This window comes from Pieris napi, chromosome 18 (genome assembly GCF_905475465.1).
Source record: "Pieris napi chromosome 18, ilPieNapi1.2, whole genome shotgun sequence".
NCBI classification, from domain to species: Eukaryota; Metazoa; Arthropoda; class Insecta; order Lepidoptera; family Pieridae; genus Pieris; species Pieris napi.
Genome location: NC_062251.1, coordinates 2,646,300 through 2,661,753, shown reverse-complemented (window position 1 = coordinate 2,661,753; position 15,454 = coordinate 2,646,300). Strand labels below are relative to the sequence as shown.

At 34.7% G+C, this 15,454-nt stretch overlaps 1 protein-coding gene across 2 annotated transcripts; it reads left to right on the top strand.

The window, feature by feature from the left end:
• The first annotated feature begins 9,907 nt into the window (after positions 1-9,907).
• LOC125058322 (dihydrolipoyllysine-residue succinyltransferase component of 2-oxoglutarate dehydrogenase complex, mitochondrial-like) lies at positions 9,908-13,751 on the top strand. Of its 2 annotated transcripts, none has more exons than XM_047662387.1 (2): positions 9,908-10,053; positions 11,512-13,751. In XM_047662387.1, exon 2 carries the CDS (start codon positions 11,527-11,529, stop codon positions 12,919-12,921), a length of 1,395 nt encoding a protein of 464 aa, XP_047518343.1. In that variant the 5' UTR covers positions 9,908-10,053; positions 11,512-11,526; the 3' UTR covers positions 12,922-13,751. The 2 variants fall into 2 exon arrangements, with proteins under 2 accessions (XP_047518343.1, XP_047518342.1); XM_047662386.1 differs by having other exon boundaries at positions 9,918-10,225.
• Positions 13,752-15,454: the final 1,703 nt, after the last annotated feature.

Genomic DNA, 15,454 nt, shown 5'->3' with positions numbered 1-15,454 from the left:
TTTGTACCAGCAATAAAGCAGAAAGTCCATTGGTGCACAGCCACTAAGCCACTCTCGCCTATACATTCAAATGCACACAGGACTACATAATCCAACACCAACAATATTTAACACAGGTAATTTGTGACGTCATAAAACGCGCTAACGATGTATTTCCCGCTAAAAATATAATACTTCTCGTTCTTAAGGCCGATTTACATTATCTTAGTGTTTAGGAGAGTGCTTTAGTACAACTTGAAAGGCAAGTTCTTTAGCGTAGCGTTTACTAAAGCAAGTAGCGTTTACATGTTTCAACTAAAGTACTATCCTAAAGCACTCTCCTAAACACTAAGATAATGTAAATCGGCCTTTAGCCATTGAGGCGTAAATTGTAATACATAGGCCGCCCGCACGGCAATGCCTGTTCATATTAGTCATCGCACATACAGTATACGTATATACTAACTTTTTTAGTAAGTATCGTTTATTCTAAGAGTACATTGTCTTCACAAATAATTATTTAACAAATGTATACAAAATATTGTAAACCTATTTTAAAAGAGTAAGTGTGGAGTTTCTTGCCCATTCTTCTCCACACGAAACTACCTTTTGGAAGGGGCAACTAGAATCTTCTTTGTATTTTGTTTGACGTTCAAAAGCCAATTTAGCTGGTCTAATTGAAATAAATGATTTGACTTTGACTTTGACACTTCACTCACTCCAGGGAGCTTCCGTCCTGCCCTTCAGGGGATTGATCCCACGACGGCCCGAGGTTCGAGTCTCACAGGAGACGCCCTTGCGCTAATCATGGGAAAAAGAACGCCCATTCAGGCTGAGCTACGCTCGCCAAAACAGCCCGAGCTGAGCTGTAAAAGCCCTTAAGGCCAACAGCGAGATTCCTTTCAAAATTGATCTGCTGGCTAATAGGGGTTTCTCGGCAGCGCTCCCAAAAGTTCCTCGTTAGAGATCGTTTTGATCCAGTAGATACCCAGAACCGGTATGTATGTATGTGAGTATGTTTGTTGTAACAAATTGGCTCAAAAAGTACAGGTTCAATTTAAAAAATTCTTTCACCATTTGAATGCTACATTATCGCTGATTAATATTGGCTATTTTAATTGCAAGAAAAAATAAGGATCTCAAATAAAATTACCTACAATAATGTTACCCAAGGTGTAAAATTCCTATAAAATATCTTTCATCGCATGCGCTGCGAAAACTATTGATGATAGAACAAATAAAAGTGCGTGCCTACAAAGTACACGTGTCAGACATGAAACTTCTTTGGCATACTAATTTTTAACTCATTTATAGGTACAAATCTAAAACTTTAGATTTCCGAGACTTTGAGGGAGGGAAAAAGGAAGATATGTTAGGAATTTAATTAATTTAATTGTCATTATAATATTAAGTGTCGAAGATTAATACAAATGATAAATTTATTTCTTCGATAGTAAAAACACGGGGCATTTTAATTTACAATTTAGATTTCAATAAATTATTTTGCATAAAATATAAAATGCTAATATTTCATAAAGTCTCAATCGCTCTCTCCCTTTTCTTAGACAAAAACGCTGCACATTTTCGTGACGTTCCGTAAAAATTTTACCCTCATGCGCCTAAAGAAGTTTCACTACAGAATTGTTCCACAATATTAAAGAATCTACAAAAAAATAAATGTCTAGTTAGTAATAAATGGCTAGTTACATATAATGTTAGCCATAATCCGCACGTCAAACTCACAGACAGTTGTAGCGCTAATGCATTATTATTTCTTAATTAATAATCTGAAGAGTTCATTATCTATTACAGACTCCATTAAAACGTTATCCCTTCCTTTGTGTTTGCATTCTTTTAATGCTCTGTGGTCCCGTATAGAAAGCCGTAAACCTTTTAGAATGCTCTTGAAGCAGAGAGTTGCAACGAAGCAAAATGTTTCGTAAGTACAAAGCTAAAAAAATATAAAAAAAATCTACCAAATCTTAAATAAAAAACTAGTTTATATATATTTATGTTTTTTTTTAGGGAAATATTAAAAAGGTTAGTTCACATCACAGGAAACCGAAGAGCTGGCAGCTACCTCGGACAAAGAATTAGTCTATTCAAAGGGGGGTACGCTGCGAGTATCTTCGGAACCTTGCCTAAAAGAACTCCTTTTAATAATATATTTTAGTTATTATATTTTAAGGTTAGTTATTGTTTTTATTGTTTTTTTTGTATTTTTTACATAAGCATTATATTAATTGACTGTTGTTTAAATGAATTTGAATTTGTTCTAGATATTAACAAAAAGGTCCGTCCTTCTAGTGATTCTGTTGCTATATGTAATCACATATACATACACTATACACACATGACTAAACCAATACGATAATGTCGAAACAAATGAAATTTAATCAAATATATTGCCGTGGGGTTCAAGTGCACAGGCGCTAATTAAAGATTTAAGTTGGCACCTGGTAGATAGTACCAGTGACCCCAGAGCTGGTGCTTTCCTAGTCATAAGTATCGCAATACAGCGAAGAAACGCTGCCAAAGGTACACTGCCACAGGGACCAAACTTTTTAAATGTGTTTTAATTTTCTTTTTCTTGATTGGAACTTACTTAACAAGGATATATTATTGACACTCCGCATAAAATATAGACCAGTGTTTCCCCCACAAGCCCCACAGGTGGGCAATTTGATTGTGAAGGGAGGCTCTTCGAAAATTTATTAAAATTATTTAGAATTTCAACTTTTCATTATGTTTTAAAAATTGACTTAGGGGGGTCCATAAATTACGTGGTGTTTTTAAGGGGGGGAGGGGGTCGAGTCAAATCTCATTAAATCTTACGTTGGAGAGAGGGGGGGTCTCGGCAAATATCACGCAATTTTTTATCTGATTGAAAAAAAATAAATAGGAAAACGGTTGACCCTAAAGGCCATCTCTGTAACTTCCCGCTAACTCCATACCTAAACGCTCAACATTTCACTTATTTTGTTTTAGTCGTAAATAAAAGCACGAAGCAATTTTTTTTTCTTTTTACAATAACAATCCAACGCGTTTACGTAAGAAACCCACATTTTGAAAAATCTCACGTGAGATTGGGGTTGAATAAAATCTCACGACATCTCACCAGGGGGGGAGAGAGTAACAGAAAATTTAAAAAAACACCTCACGTAATTTATGGACGCCCCCTTACTGAAACATATCATAAGTTTCGTAAGTGAACAATTTTGTTTTTTAAGTGTTGTATATTACATGCCCCCCCCCCCCATTTTAAGTGGTTGGGATTAATCTTATTATACGGAATCAAAGTAATTTCGATTCGTTCTTATCCATTTATCCGTATAAATTGAAACGTTTTGTATGAGTCTGCCGTTACCTGTATATTATATCAGGCAGTGATGGCCACCTGGTTTCAGCGACTCTCATCCCAAACAATAAACTACAAGCTCCTTATCAGAATGCCAAATCGTAAAATGACTGCTTCACGACAGATTTGAGCGCGACCGCCGCTGTGAAAACCGCTGTGAGAGTTCGAAAAGTGAGTTACAGAATCGCAAGGCTGGTCTTACGTTCAATTGGTGGGGCCAATGGACTTTTTTGAGGAAATTTAACTTTCGCTCGAACGTTGAAGGAAAATATCGTGAAGAAATTGGCGTTAGATCTAAAAACTATGATGTGCTAGGTTCAGAAACAGAGAACAAACTTATTAATCCTCCCATGACATGAATTCCTATTATAGTCACTTTTATTTATTTATGTTTTATTAATTCGGCGAACTCGGCGAACTCCGTTTCGCCACCAGATGGCTTAGTTTTATGTAACATTTCGTTTGGTGATCCCGCTTTTCTGATGAAATTTTTCCTGAATTTTCTTTGCTATAAACCTCACGGAACCTTTCCAACGAATGCAAAACCGTGGAAATCGGTTGGTGCATTCTGGAGTTACAGCGTCAGGAAGGAAAACCCGACTTATTTTTATATAGTAGAAGATTAACACTACGTTGCATAAACATAATAAAAATCGAGAAGTGCAAAAATACATAATATATAGTTAAGACAAAACTAACCAGAAACAAAAGAAACAACTAGAAAAGGATACATGAAAAATAAAAAGTGCACATAAATCATGATAATCCTAATACATTTAACAGTGAAATAAAAAAAACTTGTGTGTACTTATGTACACGCATTAGAAGTTATACTTCTTTGGCGTAACAAGATAAAAATCTTTTCAAAAATGTTATTCTACGTTTGTATAAAAAACGACACTAACAATAGAAAAAAGGTATTTATTACATTGAAAGTTTTATTATAGTTTATGACGCATTATCTAGTTAAATAAAGTTTATTTAAATATCACAAAAAAACATTTCTACGTAATTAAAGAAATGGACATTTTTATTTTAAAAGTTGGCTATGCTAACTTCAGGCTGTCGGTTTTTGTGACGGTGTGCGCGCGCATCGTAAAAATATACTCTCATCATTTTTCCCTAACGCCAAAATATATAACTTCAAAAATCCCTAAATTTGTGAGCAAAACTCTTCGATTTGTGCCTTTCAGACTAAAACAATATATCCTTGGTAAACATTTTGTATAAGCGTGTACATATAGACTTAGATTTTATAATAACACCAATCTTGAGTATTTATTTAGGAGCTGGAATGCCACCCGGCGAGAATGCTCTTACTGGACTTGAAATGATTTCTTAAAGATTTGGCAGCAATAACGACTTGTGCTTAAAAAATACAATTTAAAATACTTTCAAAGTTTTTTTTATATTTTTACACGCTTTATATTAGCTTCACCTGTATGTATATAACCGACTCCTTCGGATTCGATTTTGACCCACTTTAAACGGACAGATTTTATACAAATTTTGCGCACCTGTCAAAGATCGATGACAATGCAATAATCCGAAAAAAAAAATAAAAAAATTTAACTAAAAAATAAAAAATAAATAATAGTTTAAAAAAAACTAAAAAACACGCTTTTAAAGCACATCAAACTAAAAAGTGTAAAATAATTCCTAATTTAGGCTGAAAATGGTAATGAACAAAAAATACTGGTATTATTGTGAAAAAGCGTGGGGCGCTCTGTGCCATATTCGTCTATCGAGCAACCCACGCTTTTTCACAATAATACCAGTATTTTTTTAGTTTTTCTAGTTTGATGTGCTTTAAAAGCGTGTTTTTTAGTTTTTTTTAACTATTATTTATTTTATATTAACGAGCTTGCGGGACGACCAAAAAGGGCAGTCTTCGCAGCTCATAGACACCCATTTTTAGTGGGTGAGTTGCCGGCCTTTGAGGGAGGAGTACACTCGATTTTTAAACATTTGGAGGTCGTATCTCTGAGGGAAGACCCCCACCGGGAGTCGATTCCACAGTTCGCTAGTTCGCAAAAGAAAATGCCTTGTGAAATGGACTGAGGAAGACCTCCAACCATCAAGACGATGTTGGTGAAATTTAGAGCTCGTACAGTATTGAAAAGAGGCAGGAACCAGAAACCCAAACAATTCTTCCGAACACTCTCCGTAGTATACTTTATAGAAACCCAAAGAGACGCAAAGTCTCTGCGTAGAGAGAGAGAATCAAGCCGATCAGTAAGACATTGGAGAATGACAAGTCGACAAGCCCTTCGCTGAATTTGGTCACAAAGAAGAAGCTGGTATTTTCCCAAATACTAACATAGGCTGTAGAATATTTTAAGGGGAAGTAGGAAAACTTCGATAATGTAAGCCAAAGTGTAAAAATATATATCGCGTAAGCTAAACCTATTGACAACTATCTGGTGCCCGTGACTTCGTCTGCGCAGGATTAAAGTAATATTTGTCCAAATGATGTAGCGTGAAAGACATATTTTATCTACTTTAAATAACTGAAGCGATAAAGTATCTATTTTCATTTAGGAATCAATTTATTACTACGAAATGTGCATTTGAATAAATTATCAATTTTTATTGTAGTAATAGTTCACTATTTGGCTATGATGGCTTACACATTAGATATAGATATATACTGTGGTGGGCTTTTTTGTAGGTCTATTTACGATAAACATTTCCATCATACATAATATTTTAAAGTTCATTTTCGACCTAATGAGTTTTAATGCCGTAGATTAAAACTGACCTAAGAAAAAAGATTTCAGTCAAAATTCATGAAGTGCTAAATGAGTTTTACTTGTAAAGTGATAAAAGAGCATTTGGACTTAAAGATTTTTTGCACTTGACAGTTTTGTTTTGAAGCACAATACGCACTTAGTGATTTTTTCTTACTGTAGATTTGTTCTATATAGAAGCCAAGGTAGCAATATCTCATTTTGTGTCAAAATGTCACTTAGTGAGTTTTACCTTTGAACCGACGATATGTGTAAGTCTAGCGGTTTTGGCAGCGCACGCCAGAATAGCTCACAGATTTTTTCCTATTTACGTACTACTTGTATAAGCTATATTATTATAAAGTATCATTAAAATCCATTCAGTAGTTTATACGTGAAAGAGAGAAACATCCATCCATACTTACAAACGTTCGCGTTTATAATATTAGTTTATATATAAATAAAGACACAAAAAATGTGCAGACAGATTGATTTTAATGATATCGTCGACATGTCAACAGAGTCTGCAATTGACAATCAATATTCATTTAAAATATATTAACGGGAATTTTAAAAAGGAAATGTACGAATTGAAAATAAGTGGGAGATCCACGGCCACGGAATCAATATTATATAAATTAATTAAAGTATTAATGGGACGGGCTTTGGTATTGCTTAATCAAATATACTTTTCATAAAAATAATTTAAAAAAAAGGGTGCGTGTACTTATGTACGCGCGTAAGAAGTTATACTTCTTTGGCATTATTAAAATAGTTTTTCATTGCATGCAAATAATTAATTACAATTAAATAATCAAAGACTGGAAAAGGAGTCATTATAGTCAATAAAGTTAAGTTTACATTTGAAAAATTAAATAAATAAATATTTATTATTATTCTCTTACATTAAGTGTAACATAAATTGTATTATTATTCGAATGTTGTTTTTCAATTATGTCCAATGCCGTAGCATCTTCCGTGGGCAACTTCATTCTGTTAATTTTGTGTCACGGTGCTCGCGCATCGTACAATTTCACTCTCATCAATTTTTCATAACGCGCCTAAAGAAGTATAACTTCAAAAATAGAAAATCAAAACACATTTAAAAAGTTTAGTCCCTGTGGCAGTGTACCTTTATCGCTGGAATTTCCTCGCTGTATTGCGATACTTATTCGTTGAGGAAAGCACCAGCCCTGGGGTCACCGGTACTATCTACCAGGCGCCAACTTCAATCTTTAATTAGCACCTGTGCACTTGAACCCCACTGCCCAAGAGTTTTTACTCCAAAGAGATCAAAATGTTTAATTTTTTTTTCATTAAATTTCATTATTACTATGTAGGTTACGAAAATTGTGAATACTGTATTTATGATTACTAAGCAGCTTTACTGCAATTTATCCCCGCCCCGGGAGGGAAGTCCCCACTATGTGGAACCAGCAGCCCACTAAAGTATTTCCGAAACAATTCGACTTAGGTTCAAGAAAAGAGCGTACCAATTCTTAAAAGGCCGGCAACGCACGCGCGAGCCTTTGGCATCCATGGGCACGGTATCAGTTAAGCCCCCAGTTGATGTTAAAAAAATATGATTGACTCAAATCACGTGGACAAACGAATCTTTGTGATTATGTTGATAATAATTGCAAATTTTATTCCCGTATAATGACATCTATCTTAATCAAAGACAATAATATCTATCTTAATATATATATTTCTTGTGTGCGTGTGTATGTGACTGAACTCCTCCTAAACGACTGGACCGATTTTGATGAAATTTTTTGTGTGTGTTCAAGGGGATCTGGGAATGGTTTAGATTCACAAATCAGCCCGCCAGATGTTAAGGGTAGTCCACCCCTAATTTTTATTTTTGTATCTTAATATATATATATTTCTTGTGTGCGTGTGTATGTGACTGAACTCCTCCTAAACGACTGGACCGATTTTGATGAAATTTTTTGTGTGTGTTCATGGGGATCTGGGAATGGTTTAGATTCACAAATCAGCCCGCCAGATGTTAAGGGTAGTCCACCCCTAATTTTTATTTTTTTATTTATAGATAAAATTTTATTTTTTATTTTTTTTATGTTACAGAATAAAAAATACATACAACCCCTAATTTTCAACCCTCTACGATCAACCCCAATTTTTTTATTATAAATGATATACATGGCAAAACGACGTTTGCCGGATCGGCTAGTTATATTATAAATAAACAGACAAGATTATTATTTAGGTATTTTAAATAAAGATCATTCATCTACAATGAGCATTACAGTACAGCGTCCATTGTAGCATTTTGTTACATGACTCATTTATAATAAACTATCGTGTTAACTTTAGTTAAACTTAATTTAGGATTTCATTAAAGTAATAACATTTATGTAATCTCATTCGGTAATATTCTAATTATGAAATGAAATACAGACTTTTATTGGCATATTTTATTTACATACTTCAACAAAACAATGCTTTAAAATATTTTTTTAATTATTAAAGTACAATGTTTCCCGACCAAGGAGGTTTCAATTCAATTTAAGTACACATAATCTGTGGTGAGCGCTGGTTCCGAGCCAATAGACCAATAACAGACTTTTTCCATTTTGGCGCTATTTCGTACATTACAGTACATTTCGTATTTTTTATAAATTTGACGATTATTTAAATGATCCTAATCCTTGGGATGGATTTGCTCCAGTTCAAACTATTTGTATGACTCCAAACTTGGCGATTAAAAAACGCTTTGGGGCCGTTCATGTATTACGTAAGCAAATTTATTGCAATTTATCCCCCCCCCCTGTCAGCAAAAGTAAGCAAAGCTCTCAAAAACAATAGTACATAAACGTATTAATTTTTTGTACGAATCCTCAAAAATGCATTTCGTATTCAAGCATAGACAATGTGTGGGTAATATGTGTAAAAAAGTAAATAATTACTGTTGACGTAATCACCAAATAAGAAAATCTAAGACCCTCTCCTCCCCCCTATAGTGCTTACGTAATACTTGAACGGTCCATTGGTAGTGGTAAATGCTACCTTCAAATTTCAATTCCTTCATCATGAGCCGCTCTATTTGGTAGAAGAGTGCAGTAGTTTCCAAGTTATAACATACAGACAAGAGAATTTCGTTTTATTCGTGATAACCGCATTGTTTTTCTTCACTCAATATATTTTGCAAATGAAAAATAAAACTCCTCGCAGCCATTTTCCTTTATGACGTCATCAATTGTGCATTCTGCATTTGACAGCCTGAACTGCGAAATCGGCACTTAAGTGCAAGAGATTCGACATAGGTGTCTCAAGTAATGTATAAGTCGAAATGCCTTGTGGCATGGGGCACTATTAATCATATTTTCGTTCCGAAATAGTTTTTTTAATTGACAAAATTGAATCATACCAAAGACGTTCCGGTTACACGCACTATGCGTTACGAAGTTAGTATAGGTATATATACTATTCTGTATTTCCATTGTCAGAATGTCAGAAGTACTGTAAGATTTCTCGTATAAATATTAAAATAAACGATAATGTTTAACTAAAACTAAATTTAAACATTCAAATCTGGTAATACGAGGTCTAACTTTTCTACAGTGTCATCTAGCGTTGGACTTTGTTCAATTTCATTGTCAAACAGTCATTTGTTATTTGATTGCACTCATATTTTAGTAGATGGCGCTGTTACAAGTAATATCAAATTAAATCATTTGTTACCATATTTCATACTTTAATATAACTTATAAATAACAATAATAAATAGTATTAAAGGCAGACTGCAACTATTTTAAAAAAATACTTATTTAAAGTTGCGTTCCGTTATACGATAAAGAAAGTCAAATGGATAACAGTCAAAAGACTACGAAAGGCAGGTTGCACCACTTTGCGTGACAGGCGGCGCCAACTCGATCAAGGCGAAAAAGACTGACTCGTCGGACGAAATAAATGTAGATCTTGGGCCTATTTATAACTAATTAAAGCAGCGCTGTTATCTTAAAAGTGAAGTATATTTTGTGATCTTTACGTGCGTTATTTAACAGCTATGATCTAAATAACCTAGCAAAAATCGATACAGAATTCGTGTAGTAGTGTCATGGGACTTAGCTTATGTAACACTTTAAACTGAAAATAACTTTTTAAATACATCTGGTTATTGTTTACCTAGCCTAAGGTAAGGATGCTTTTGTGTTATAATTAACATTATATGCTAACCTTGAATTTTACACTGAGCCTAACCATATCACTAATTAATAGGTAATTAACATTAACATTATGAGTAGATAAATATTATTTAATAAACAATTTACATTGACCCCTGTGTCATTCAATCGTAAAATCACGGTATATAACATGTATACTTTTTAAATTTGGAACATATTTATTTTATTTTATTTTGCACTAATGAGTTTTTAATCTTAGTTATTACAAAATGTTCTAAGTGTTAATTTAAAATATTGAGTAAAGTAAAGTATTAAAAACCACTATGCAATTGTAATTTTAATTAATTAAGGTATTTTCCTGTATAAGAACAAAACGGAAACTGAATGATATAATAAGAGTTATTTAAAAATATATTATAAGAACACTAAATCCGAACAAACATTATTTTTGGCAGAATCTCAATTTAACAAACTATTGGGGTGTTTATAGATTTTTCATTAATGTATTTATATTAATCAGTTTCTAGTTGCTGCTTATGGTAAATGCAATTATATTGGTCATGATAATAAAAGAAGTATTTACTGTAAGATTTATTATAGCATAGTTGTAGAATGTGAGCATTAAGGGCTCATTACTAGGGCAAGTACCATTAAAACAAAAATATATTTAATGAATATTGCACTATATATTTTAAGAATTTCATACTACATAATCTTGTTGTTATGAGTTTGTGATAAGATATTGCATATTTACTACCTAATATTGGTCTGCATACTAATTAGTCACCGGCATAGCAACCCAAAGTGGGTAAGTGTTGCTGTAAGATTGAGAGGCAAGAATTTGCTTGTAAAATGATTGCCATATTCAAACTTAGCTTTAAATCTCGACTCATCTAAACCTCGGTCAAAATATAATTTATTTGTTAATTTATTTAAATTCACATTTGCTGCCAGTTGTCAAATGAGAAGACCTGTAACTGATCCTACCAGTTTTATTGTCTAGTATTTTGTTTGACCTTATGTCGTATAGGTAGGCAATAAATTAAAACAAAAACAAATAGATGCAAAGTTTTAATGTATTTTATTATATGTGTGTGTGAATATAATTTGCCTATTATAACTAAACATAAACACTTGAAAATGTCTTTAGACTTACAGCTACTTGTTTTTGCTTTAAGCTTTAGTAATATTATAATATTACTTTAATTCTGTATTGGTTTGGACTTTTAATTCTATTATGCTTTTACCTAAAATTTGATATCCCTTGTTGATTGCATAATATTTTGTTATGTTTCAGGGTAAATCTACCAAAATGTTGCGTCGCTGCTCAAAAAATCTTCAGGCCATATACCGGCGGCAGAGCCAAGTCCTCCGGTTCAGGTCGACAGAAATACCCAAGATCTATGGAGCTGCTCACCATGCAACTCTGAAACCTAGGGTTCTCACCCATAGCCAGGTAGCCTCTATTCATTTTACCAAGCCATTAATGGCTGAACAGGATGTGATGACCCCTAGTTTCCCAGATTCCGTATCAGAGGGTGATGTAAAACTCGATAAGAAAGTTGGTGATGCGGTCGCAGCCGACGACGTAGTACTTGAAATCGAGACAGACAAAACAGCTATCCCTGTCATGGCCCCAGACAATGGAATCATCAAGGAATTATACGTAAAGGATGGAGAAACTGTAAAAGCAGGACAAAAATTATTTCGTTTAGAAATCACCAGTGGGGCACCAAAAAAGGAGGCACCAGCTGAAGCTAAATCCGAACCAACTCCTCCACCGGCAGCTGCTCCACCTCCAGCAGCTGCCCCACCGCCAGCTGCAGTTCCACCACCATCTGCTGCACCACCTCCTCCACCCCCACCCCAAACCCCTCCTCCCCAAGCCCCTAAAGCCGGAGCGCCAATCTCATCTATCCCTGTCGCAGCTATCCGTCACGCCCAAGCTATAGAAACAGCATCAGTCCGTGTCCCACCCAGTGACTACAGCAAAGAAATTGTCGGCACCCGTAGCGAACAGCGCGTGAAAATGAACAGAATGAGGCAGCGTATCGCTGAACGTCTGAAGCAGGCTCAGGACACAAACGCCCTCCTCACAACCTTCAACGAAGTAGACATGTCCCATATAATGGCCTTTAGAAAGAAGAATTTGGAAGCTTTCACTAAAAAGTTTGGTGTCAAACTTGGCTTAATGTCTCCATTTGTTAAGGCAGCTGCTAGTGCATTGCAAGATCAACCAGTAGTCAACGCTGTGATTGATGGTAATGAAATCGTCTACAGGGATTACGTAGACATATCAGTTGCTGTAGCAACACCAAAAGGACTGGTTGTGCCGGTCATTAGAAATGTTCAAACAATGACATATGCTGACATTGAATTGACTGTCGCTGCACTAGCTGAGAAAGCCAGGAACGGTAAGTTAACTATTGAAGAAATGGACGGTGGTACATTTACAATTAGCAACGGTGGAGTGTTTGGTTCGTTAATGGGCACCCCAATTGTTAACCCACCACAATCGGGTATCTTGGGAATGCACGGAATATTCGAACGACCAATTGCCTTGAATGGGCAGGTTGTGATCCGACCCATGATGTACATTGCCCTAACTTATGATCATAGATTGATTGATGGTCGTGAAGCGGTGCTATTCTTGAAAAAAATCAAGCAAGGTGTAGAAGACCCAGCTAGCATTGTTGCTGGACTTTAAGTCTAGCACTTAAGATGCTTTTAAATCAATAATCACACTTACTTTATATTTAACAGAATTTATAAAAATAATTCGCTAATGTGATAAGTTTTATAAACATTTTTTCTGTAAATATAAATCATTTCTTTATTTATATTTAATTTTTAAAGTGAATTATTAATTTAAAAGTGTTTAAAAGTAATGTCAACTGCACTTTAAGAACAAGTACAACGCAGAAACACCTGTTACCATTCTTAATAGTTATAATTATCTATTTCTTAAAAAAGCTATTTAATCATCATATTATGTTCAAGTTTACGATTTAAATTCTTTATTTCAATTTAAGTGTTCCATATTTTTATTGCATATTGCTTTATATGTTACTTTAAGTCATAGATAATTTCAACTGAGATTAAGACAGCGATAATAGATTTAATCATACTAATAGATGCCTGCCGTTGTGTGTTAAGGTTCCTCACTGAAAATAGTATTAAAAAAAAGTCGAAAAAATGCTACGTAGAATAAAGTCGAACGAAACAATACGCTGCTTTTTAAAAAGTAATTTAAGCTTTTTTATTATACTTATTAGATGGACTTAATTTTAATACTATGTGGCCTTTTGTGAAAAGCGCCATCTATAGTATTTTTTGAAATTCATAATAATGAGCAGGAGAAATTACACCGCGAAATTTAAAAATGAGTATTATTAACTATTGTATTGAACAAAGCTATTTGTAATAAGTTATTTAAATATAAATTTCAGTGAGGTTAAACCTATGAGTATTTATTTACGTCCTTTGCGTATTTTATTATTTAAAATGTAATAAGTTATAATAAATTACCTCTGTCAGGATGTGCGTTTTATTTATAATATTAACGATGTTTCACACATTGTTTCTATAATTTTGACAGTGCCACAAACTTTTCTTGGCCGGTAAGCGTCGCTGTCATGGATATCAGTATTGCCAGTAGATAAAAAATAACCATTATAAGGGGAATATATTGAAGGCATGCAGGCTAACTTTATAATTTATTAAAATGTCTTAATATAACAATATGTCTAGAAAATGTAGTTCTAGACGTAAAATAAATGTGACACAAAGTTAGAAAAAACTGATATGATAGGATTTGTTACCTGTACTACATATAAATATAATATCTTTTAAGATACTAGCAATCAGACCCGTTCGATAATTAAAACTTTGCCATTGTAATTAATAATGCAAAGAATAATAATAAATACATTTAAGTTGGATTTTTATTAGATATTGGTAGATAGTAAAATAATTCATTGCATGCACCAAAATGGCGACGGTGGTACCAATTTCAGCCGCCGGCCAAGAAAAGTATGTGGCACTGTACCATGAACTGAAAGTATATTTTTTTAATAACCAATCAAGCCTAGTATGTTTCAATAGAGGTTGTCTGTTAATATGTGCATCCAATTTATAAAGACGAACTACGTAACCTTACATAAACACCTCTGGGGCTCTAGACAAAATTAATTCGATAAGACGCTGAAAAACTTTGTATGGGAATGTCATTTACTTTGTGACGTGACCATTTTATACAAATTCGTAAGTCTGTACTGGGTCGCTTATCGAAAAGTAATTTTGTATGTTTGCAGTGTACAATCTGTATAGCCACTTATACACAGATATATCTGTGTAAAGGTTATACACAGATTGTCCAACTATATTGATTAGTTCACATGTTTGCCTTCGCGAAGTCTGGTTTCTAATAGACCTTTGGTTTTTAATACTGCGTCAAACGTGGTTTACGTAGCGCAAATCTGATCATGTAGAGATAAAAAGTGTGCTTAGTTAGGTAGGTTAGGTTAGGTTCAATGCACAAATGGGAAAGTATACGGTAAATGCGATCTTGCCCGTCCTGAACGAGTGGCTGGAGAAGAAGCGTAGTCCTTTGACTTTTCGTCTGGTGCAGGTCATATCAGGACACGGCTGTTTTGGCAAATACCTTCACCGCATCAGACGGGAACCGACCTCTGCGTGTCACCATTGCCAGGAACTTGTTGACGATGCCGCACACACATTAGCGGCTTGTCCGGCGTGGACGGAAGAAAGGCCTTTGGGACAGATCTGAGGCCTTTCTACAATAATAAAGAAGGCTGTGGCCGATTTAGAGAAGTGGACAGTTTTATCCACATACTGTGGCGTGGTAATGCGGTATAAAGAGCAAGCCGAGAGGGCCCGGGAAGTCTATGTGAGACCTCTTAAAATTGTAAAAAATAAGGAATAAAATATTAATAATATGTGTGTGTATATGTATATATTATATATAAATTTATTATGAGAGCCGCGTAAGCGGCATTCGCTGGACGGGGCGCGATGAAAAGGCCTAGCTGTTACCCGCCCTTGTCCCATAGCGAACAGTAGGCCCTGGTGGTTTTAGTGGGTATGGGGTCATCGCTTTACGACCTTGACCCCCCCCACTCCCGCGCCATTTAACAATTTGCCCAGGCGCGGGCGCCCGTAATCGGGTTTACCCAGGTTAAAAAAAAAAATGTTAGGTTAGGTTAGTATCATATAGTTTA

Coding starts and splice junctions, on each gene's coding strand:
- LOC125058322 (XM_047662387.1), top strand. CDS start 11,527: ATGTTGCGTCGCTGCTCAAAAAATCTTCAGGCCATATACCGGCGGCAG.